At 53.8% G+C, this 9244-nt stretch overlaps 1 protein-coding gene across 1 annotated transcript; it reads left to right on the top strand.

The window, feature by feature from the left end:
* Positions 1–780: 780 nt before the first annotated feature.
* LOC142917157 (uncharacterized) lies at positions 781–8139 on the top strand. Its single transcript, XM_076061864.1, has 3 exons — positions 781–1057; positions 7135–7906; positions 8044–8139. The coding sequence occupies exons 2-3, from the start codon at positions 7223–7225 to the stop codon at positions 8137–8139; spliced, it is 780 nt and encodes a 259-aa protein (XP_075917979.1). The 5' UTR covers positions 781–1057; positions 7135–7222.
* Positions 8140–9244: the final 1105 nt, after the last annotated feature.

Raw genomic sequence — 9244 nt, 5'->3', positions numbered from 1 at the left:
ACCCCGTGCCCCTTATAAATCGCAACGTTAATCCTACAAAGTCCCATCACAAGGAAGAAACACAAACAAATCGACACGGATTTGTATTGTTGTTTGCCCATATTGAAACGGCTGTATGCCCGTACGGGCCTGGGAACTCACTTTGCCTGCGCAAAGACCACGACGGGGTAAACGCGTGATGGGCTTCTACAGCTCCGCAATAGTCGAGTGTGAATAGTCGCCTAATAGTCGCTATTGGCTATCAGAGGTTCTCCCCAACAACCAGTCAAACAACGTGTGGGCGGTCATCTTGGGTAGGGGGGTGTGTGGTGGCTTCTCCCTTACCAAGATGGCAACCCCCCTCCCACCACGAGTCACGTGGTGTTGATATTTTGTGGGTGTTTTTTAATTGGTCAGCTCCATTGCACGTGACATTGAACTTTATTTCATAGCCCGGATTAAGGCCCATGGTAAATAGCATAGAGTAGATAAGGCGCTGCTGCGTTTTAGACTATACCAAGCATAGCCCGGAAGAGGGGGAGGGGGATGAAAAGCATCAAAACTCAAGACGCCCTGAATAAATGTAGCGAATTTGTTTGATGTTTAATTATTTCATCCATAGCGACAAGAAGCAAGAGGGGCTCGCTAGCGTTAGTGAAAGGTGGGGTTTGCTGTGTACCCTCCTAAATTAAAACAATTTAAGTTCGCCGGTGGCATTCACCCCTCCCTCGCCCGCTGCTCGCGTTGGTTTCGCCCACAACCCTCTCCCTCCACCACCAAACTGTCGCGTTTTGGCGGGAGAAGGCGGCTGTGTGTTCTGAGGAGACTAACAACCAGCACCACCATCACCACAACATCTATAATCATAAGTATAACTACTACTATAATAGCAATAACATCTACAATCGTAACTATAACACTAATAATAACATCAACAACTTACAACAGCAATAATATAAACAATTACAATAGTAATAAAAACATGAACTGCTATAATAACTAATACTGTAATATCAACAACTACTACGACTATAATAAAACAAAAACGTGAACGAGAGCGAGCGACACAACGGGCGCGGTGAGTGAGAGAGTGGAGCCGACCTCTCGCCCTCACAGCCTGAGGCCCACAAAGACGCGCGGGCTCTGTCAGCCTCACGCAGTCCGTCAGGGAGACTACACGGGGAGACATTTGTGTTGTGTCTGTCTGTGTGTGTGTCTGTGTGTGTCTGTGTCTGTGTGTGTCTGTGTATGTGTCTGTGTGTGTGTGTCTCTGTGTGTGTGTCTCTGTGTGTGTATCTCTGTGTGTGTGTTGTGTGTGTCTGTCTCTATGTGTGTGTCTGTGTGTGTGTCTCTGTGTGTGTCTGTCAGCCTCACGCAGCCCGTCAGGGAGACTACACGGGGAGACATTTGTGTTGTGTCTGTGTCTCTGTGTGTCTGTGTGTGTCTGTGTATGTGTCTGTGTGTGTCTGTGTGTGTGTCTCTGTGTGTGTCTCTGTGTGTGTGTTGTGTGTCTCTGTGTGTGTGTCTCTGTGTCTGTGTGTCTCTGTGTGTGTGTGTCTCTGTGTGTCTCTGTGTGTCTCTGTGTGTGTGTCTGTGTGTGTGTCTCTGTGTGTGTGTCTCTGTGTGTGTAAGCCTCACGCAGCCCGTCAGGGAGACTACACGGGGAGACATTTGTGTTGTGTTTGTGTGTCTGTGTGTGTCTCTTGTGCCGGGGGGCCAGGCGTCTATGACGTCTCCTGGCCAAACCCCAATTGGCGGAGCCAGGAGATTGAATACCTACCCTCGGGGCTACTCCAGAAACAACGAAAAGCCACTACGGGTGGCCACGTGGAATGTTCGAACGCTCACTGCAGAGGAGAGGCTGCCACTCCTCTGTCGGGAGCTGGACCGGTACCGCCTGGATCTATGCGGCATTCAGGAGGTCCGGTGGACCGGCTCTGGCTCCTGCCACCATGAGGGGTGGACAGTCCTCTACTCGGGGCAGCAGACTGCCAAACAACAGGGTGTGGGTCTTCTTTTGAACAAAAGAATGAAGGGGGCGTGGGAGCGTGGCGGTGAGGTGTGGGAAGCTGTAAGCCCCAGGCTACTTTGGGCTCGCCTTCCCATCAACCGGAGGTGAGGAATGGTGGTCGTGGTTACTTATGCCCCCACCGAAGATGAACATCCGTGGAGGGATGCAGGCAAAGCCGATGAGTCAGATGCCTTCTATGACCTCCTGTCACAGGTGCTGGCTAAAGTGGCCCCTCGGGATAGAGTCATCATGTTGGGTGACTTCAATGCCCGAGTTGGTCATGATACTGGCACCTGGTCTGGAGTGATTGGAGGGCATGGCCCAGATCAGCTCAATAACAACGGTAGGAGGCTGCTAGATTTTTGTGCAGCCCATGGGCTTGTAATTACCAACACGCTGTTCCGGCATCGGCGCATCCACACAACATCATGGATGCATGCCGGGTCCAAGCAAGAACATTTGCTGGACTACATAGTGACGGACCAGCGAATGCGAGCCCATGTCCTTGACACCAGGACCTACCGTGGAGCTGATCTGCCCTCTGACCATCGACTAGTCATCTGTAAGATGCGCCTGCCATTCTTCCACTCCGGTGGTGGGTGTACACCCAGGACCCCATTCCAACCTAAAGTGGCCTGGTCTCAGTTATCTGATGAAAGTTGCAAGCGAGAATTTCATCATCGCTTGCGGCTGGGATTGGCATCGTCCCCGACTCCTCCTGATGTCGAGGGTAAATGGGCGAGGTTTAGGACTGTGACTCATGCAGCTGCAATGGCTGCTTTGGGTACGTGGTCCAGACCTCCCCAGACACCCTGGATGACAGAGGAGTTGTTCAGGATGGTTGAGAAAAAGCGACAGGCCCACTGTCATCGGCTACAGAATCCCACATCAGAGAATGAGGCTTACCGCAGCCTTCGCTCGGAGGTTCGGAGAGCCGTGAGGCGCTGCAAGGATGGGTGGTGGTCGCGGGTTGCTGAGGAGATGGAGTCTGCCTCAGTGGCCCGTGATCACAAATCTCTATTTAACTCCATCCAAAAAGTAACCTGCAGTGCCACACCTATTACCATCATTAGGGGAAAAAACGGTGATCCAATTTCCGACCCCCAGGAACAGGTTCGCAGATTTGCTGAGCATTTCTGTGAGGTCCTGGGGGAGGGAAAATCCCTCAGCCAGGAAAACATCGTGGCACAAAGTGAGGATGACCCTGCTGAGGCTGCGGTGCCTCAAATATTGGATGAAGTCACCCCCTGTGAGTGGCTGGCTGAGGTGCCATCTGTTGAGGAAGTATTGAAGGCGATCCGGAGTCTGAGACCAGGAAAGGCAGCGGGCAGAGATGATCTCCCAAGCGAAATGCTGAGGGAGGGTGGCGTTTGTGCACAGACTGCCCTATATGACATCATAACAACAGTCTGGACCACTGGACGGGTTCCGCAGGATTGGAAGGATGCCCTGGTGGTCCCCCTTTTTAAGAAGGGGGACCGCACAGACTGTAACAACTACAGGGGCATCTCACTCCTCAGTGTGCCGGGAAAGGTCCTGGCATGGATTATTCAGCATCGCCTTGCCAGGCACGCTGAGGAGAGGCTTGCGGAGCCCCAATGCGGTTTCAGGATAGGGCGGTCCTGCACAGATGCCATATTTTCTGTCCGTCTGCTACAGCAGAGGTGTAGGGAATTCCAACAAGACCTACATCTCTGCTTTATTGACCTGGTCAAGGCCTATGATACCATCAGTAGGCCTGGGCTCTGGGTCGTTCTTCGTGCTTTTGGAGTACCTAACCCTCTGCTCACGATCATTAAGGACCTTCATGATGGTGAGCGGGCCCAGGTAAAACTACGTGGCCGGGAGTCAGAGCCATTCCCTGTATACCTTGGGGTGCGACAGGGATGTCCTCTGGCTCCCACATTATTTAACATCTATTTTGACCACGTAGTTCGTGAAGCCTTCAATAGCTGTACCGGGGGAATCTCCATATGGTACAGATATAATGGGAGGCTGATCGATGCCCGGGTGCGGTCAAGGGATGGCTCCCTATTGCTCAACCACGTTATGTATGCTGATGATTTGGTAATAGCTGCTCAGTCAGAGGAGGAGTTGGAGATGCTGCTGCTGAGACTGGAGCATGCCACTAAGAGGTGGGGCCTTACCATCAACCCCACCAAAACTAAGCACCTGCCTGGGTATTTTGTACCATCGGACACTCCACCCCCACAACTCCCGATCGGTGATGGGGCAGTTCTGGAGAGAGTGGAGAGTTCCCCATACCTGGGCAGTGTGCTTATGACTGACTCCAGTTTAACAGCAGAGGTCTCACTCCGAATCAGTTGAGCGGCAATATCTTTTCATCGGTTGCGTAACTCTGTGTGGAAGCTACCTGGTCTGTCGCTCCGCACTAAGCTTCAGGTCTTCTCGGTCACGGTCATTCCCTCCCTTCTCTACGCTTGCGAAACGTGGACCCCCCTAATGGAACATCTTCGCCGGTTAGAAACATTTAGGCTGGCCTGCCTACAATCCATCCTGGGTTTAACCAGACTGGATTGTGTGAGGAGCTCACAAATTCTTGAAAGATCTGGGCAAGGTCCCATCGGTGAGCTCCTCCGGCGGGCAAGGCTGCGATGTCTGGGTCATGTAGCCCGCATGCCCATCCACCGCATGCTGAAACAGCTTTTGTTCGGTCGGATTGAGGGGGCAAAGCGGGCGCGGCACGGGCTAGAGAAGAGATGGAGTGATGTGGTACAGGAGGACGTGGAGCTGAGTGGACTTGCCGATGACTGGTACCAGCGGTGTCAAGATCGGCCTCTGTGGAGGAGGCTCGTGAAGGATGCTACTGGGCAGTTGGAGGTAATCGCCCTCCAACAACAACGGAGGGCAGAGGAGCGATGCTCACAACAACGAGCGGAGCGCCGGGTGGCTAAAGCACAGCAGGTTGGCACAGTAGGGGGCACAGTTGGTGCATCAGCCAGTCATCTCAGTCAGTCGACCCGTGGCACCTGGGTCTGCCCCGTGACCTCCTGCCAGGGGGCGTTCGACACGTCACGTGGCATCAGGGTGCAAATAGCCTGGCACAAGCGTCGTGGTGACGTCACCGCCACTTAGTGGCGAATGGCGGTTGTTGTTGTTGTGTGTGTTGTGTGTGTGTCTCTGTGTGTGTGTGTCTCTGTGTGTGTGTGTCTCTGTGTTTTTGTGTGTGTTGTGTGTGTGTGTGTCTCTGTGTGTGTGTGTCTCTGTGTGTCACTGTGTCTGTGTGTCTGTGTGTCTCTGTGTGTGTCTCTGTGTGTGTGTGTGTCTGTGTGTCTGTCTCTGTGTGTGTGTGTCTCTGTGTGTGTGTGTCTCTGTGTGTACACCACCAGCAGGTGGCACGTGTCCACAGCAGGTGGCACGTGTCCACAGCAGGTGTCACGTGTCCACAGCAGGTGGTGTCACGTGTCCACAGCGCGTGTCTCACCCAGGCCCTCCTGCTGCTCCGCGTGGCCACCAGGAAAGCGGTGGCCGCCTCGTCCGTGGGCCTCGGAGTCGGCGGAGGTCGGAGTCGCCTCATCGAATCGCGACGGTCGATTCGTGACGGTCGACAATCGACGCGCGCGGGACGTAGAATCTCTTCGGCGATTGGTTGATTTCTCATCAAGCAGGATTCGACGGGGAGTAATCGCGCCGACTTTAGATGTCGAGGAATCGATGCGGCGATTGGCTTGCGACGGCAAGCGTCAGCTCAGCGCATTTCCCGGCAAAACCAAAACCACGAAACCACGTGGTCTGGGTACAGTGAGTCCAGTCCGGGGTACAGAGAGTCCAGTCCAGGGCATATCGAGTCCAGTCCGTGTACAGTGAGTCCAGTCCGTGTACAGTGAGTCCAGTCCGGGTACAGTGAGTCCATCACAGACACAGTGAGTCCATCACAGACACAGTGAGTCCTGTCGGGGTACAGTGAGTCCATCACAGACACAGTGAGTACAGTCCGGGCATAATGAGTCCAGTCCGTGCACAGTGAGTCCATCACAGACACAGTGAGTCCATCACAGACACAGTGAGTCCATCACAGACACAGTGAGTCCAGTCCGGGCACAGTGAGTCCAGTCCGGGCACAGTGAGTCCAGTCTGGGTACAGTGAGTCCATCACAGACACAGTGAGTCCATCACAGACACAGTGAGTCCAGTCCGGGCACAGTGAGTCCAGTCCGGGCACAGTGAGTCCAGTCTGGGTACAGTGAGTCCATCAGAGACACAGTGAGTCCATCACAGACAGTGAGTACAGTCCGGGAATAATGAGTCCAGTCCGTGCACAGTGAGTCCATCACAGACACAGTGAGTCCAGTCCGGGCACAGTGAGTACAGTCCGTGCACAGTGATTATCCGTCGGTATTTAAAATCCGGCGCATTCACACGCCCCACGACGCCGTCGGATTATCATTATCGATGATCGACCGCACGTCTACGTTGAACTTCTTTTGCACCGTACGTAGCCAACCGCGATAATCGGAGGTACGGGGGTGGGGGGAAGGACAAACAAGCTAGACACAGCAGAAGCACTTCTAAAGAAATGATACTCTTTGGTTCTATTCGGTAAAGTCACGTAGGTAAAAAATAAAACAAAAATCACGACGTTTCGGCCACAACACAAGCGGCCTTCATCAGGTGAAGGGACCAGGCTGTCTCGAAGACTACGCTGGAGTGAAAGTCTTCGAGACAGGCTGGTCCCTTCACCTGATGAAGGCCACTTGTGTTGTGGCCGAAACGTCGTGATTTTTGTTGTTTTATTTTTTACCTACGTGACTTTACCGAATAGAACCAAAGAGTATGGATCCTTGCAGTCACGAAAGCTTCAAATCTAGAACTAGAGAAACGAGTTTGTCAATCGAGACGAATTAACAAGTGGCATAGCTCCGGTGGCTTCCTGACGTCGGAAGGGAAGAGCGTTCCAGACGGCCGCAGAAGCGCAGTCCGGAGCGCGTCGCTTGCCGTCGTCATCTGGAAGTCGTGACTCGAATACCGCAAAAGCATTGCCGCCAGTTTTAATACGAAACGCGCCGAGGTTGTTATTTTGATTTAAAGCTTTCGTGACTGCATTAATTCATATTCTTGGCTCTTTCGGTAAAGTCACGTTGAAGGGAATGAAATGGTCGTGGTTTTTTTGTTTGCCTTTTAAGGGACGGCGTGACCCACCGTCAACTTTGAGCCGAACGAGCCGACTGACGAGAGGTCCCATTTGCCTTTCCCAAATCACGTCCCGTGACCATGAATGTCCCTCGCACTGCGAGACGCCGCCTGAACCACCGGGCGGGAGAAGACCTGTTCCCCGCCGGGCACGCCTGCACTTCGGACGGCCTCCTCGGCGGCGGCGGGCCGCTGACTTTGCCGGCGGCGGGGGAACAGGCTCGCCAGGGCCGAGCGCGGCGCCCGAAGGACGTTAACGGCACCGTGTCCGGAGAACAGGCGGCGGCGGAGGCGGCGGCGGCGGCGGCGGCGGCGGCGGCGCGTGGAGCCCGGCCGGAACGAGGCGCCGGCGTCGTCGTTGGCCGCGAGTACCCCGAGGGAGCCGCCGCCGCCGCCGGTGCCGCGCGAGACGACTCCACGGGGTCCCCTCGCGAGTCGGAGAGGCGCGCGGGCGGCGTGGGCGTCGAGGAGCTGGCGACGGGGGCGAGGCGCTCGCGGGGCGAGGAGGACGCGGCCGCCTTGAGGCGGGACGGCGGAGGGAGGAGGAAGGACGACGCCGATGCGGCGCGGGTTCGCGGGCCGAAGCCCGCGCCAAGCGCGTCGGAAGCGGCCGGGGGCGAGCCGAGGGCTCGCTGCGAGTGCCTGCAGAACGACCTGAAGGTGGGTTTGGCCGCTCGGCAGGAGGCGGACGGGCGGGCGACACGCTGCCGGAAGCTCGAGCGTGAGGTGCAGCAGCTTGAGAAGTCGCTTGGAGCCCTGCAGGAGGTGAGAGGAAGCACGGTAACGTCATCTATCGTGTTGCTCTCTCCTCGCCCGATGTGTTTTGACGGAACTGAATGGTCTAAGTAGGATGTGTGACTGAATATGCCCATAATGCGCCCGATTTTGTCATATCTGAGAAGCTAAGCGGGTTGAGTGTGGATTGTGCCAAGGACTCACGGCGGGGCTGCTCGCTGCATCCCACGTCCATGCTCCTCGCCTTCAGAAAGTCTCGTTGACCATTCTGGCGAAGTATGGTCAAATAACCCCGCACGAACTCCGTGGCGTGGACAGGGCCTCATCCATCCAGTAGATTGACGAAGGGCTTTGCGTGCATTTCCTTTCCGTAAAAAAACAAAAATTAAAATTCTGCCTGTTACCAAATCACACTAAATGTACTTGTGGGGTTTCTCTGGGTGCTGTCATTTTTGTTTCCCCACACGGAGCCCAAAAACTTGTTGGTGTCGGCAAAGAAGAATTGCAAAGCGGCACGCTCCAGAAAAAGTCTCCAGACTCAGTGTGGGGGGCTTTGCTGAGCGCTATTTCACGCACGTAATTAACATCGTGGTATCCGGGGACTCCTCTACTTACAAACATTCGACTTACGAACTTTCAGCGATAAGAACAAACCCCTGTCCATATGTCCAGTCGGCCTGTTCGGACCGAGATTCGTAAGTTCAACCTCCCAAGTTGGCATCTACATCTACAGGAGATTACACAACTTGTAAACCCATTCCCCGTGTTGACTTCAGGATGTGACTATGTTACACACACACACAGCTTCAGGACGTGACTATGTTACACACACATACAGGATGTGACTATGTTACACACACACAGGATGTGACTATGTTACACACACACACAGGATGTGATTATGTTACACACATATCACACACACGATGTGACTATGTTACACACACACACAGCTTCAGGACGTGACTATGTGACACACATACACAGCTTCAGGACGTGACTATGTTACACACACACAGCTTCAGGATGTGACTATGTTACACACACACACAGCTTCAGGACGTGACTATGTTACACACACATACAGGATGTGATTATGTTACACACACATCACACACACGATGTGACTATGTTACACACACATACACGCAGGATGTGATTATGTTACACACACACATATACAGGATGTGACTATGTTACACACACACACACGATGTGACTATGTTACACACACACACGATGTGACTATGTTACACACACACATACAGGATGTGACTATGTTACACACACAGGATGTGACTATGTTACACACACACACACCCGAACAAACATGCAGGCGCTTTATACAGTGAGGGAAAAAAAGTATTT

This window comes from Petromyzon marinus, unplaced genomic scaffold (genome assembly GCF_048934315.1).
Source record: "Petromyzon marinus isolate PM22_M1 ecotype Great Lakes invasive population unplaced genomic scaffold, UKy_Petmar_22M1.pri1.0 PM_G_Scaffold_43, whole genome shotgun sequence".
In the NCBI taxonomy this organism is placed as follows: Eukaryota; Metazoa; Chordata; class Hyperoartia; order Petromyzontiformes; family Petromyzontidae; genus Petromyzon; species Petromyzon marinus.
The sequence above is the reverse complement of the archived record's forward strand: the minus strand, read 5'-3'. Positions and strand labels throughout refer to the sequence as shown.

Excerpts from the sequence above, each read along its gene's own strand:
- LOC142917157 (XM_076061864.1), top strand. The coding sequence starts at position 7,223 with ATGAATGTCCCTCGCACTGCGAGACGCCGCCTGAACCACCGGGCGGGA. Across the intron at positions 7,907-8,043 it reads CGCTTGGAGCCCTGCAGGAG|CTAAGCGGGTTGAGTGTGGA; the intron begins GTGAGAGGAAGC and ends ATATCTGAGAAG.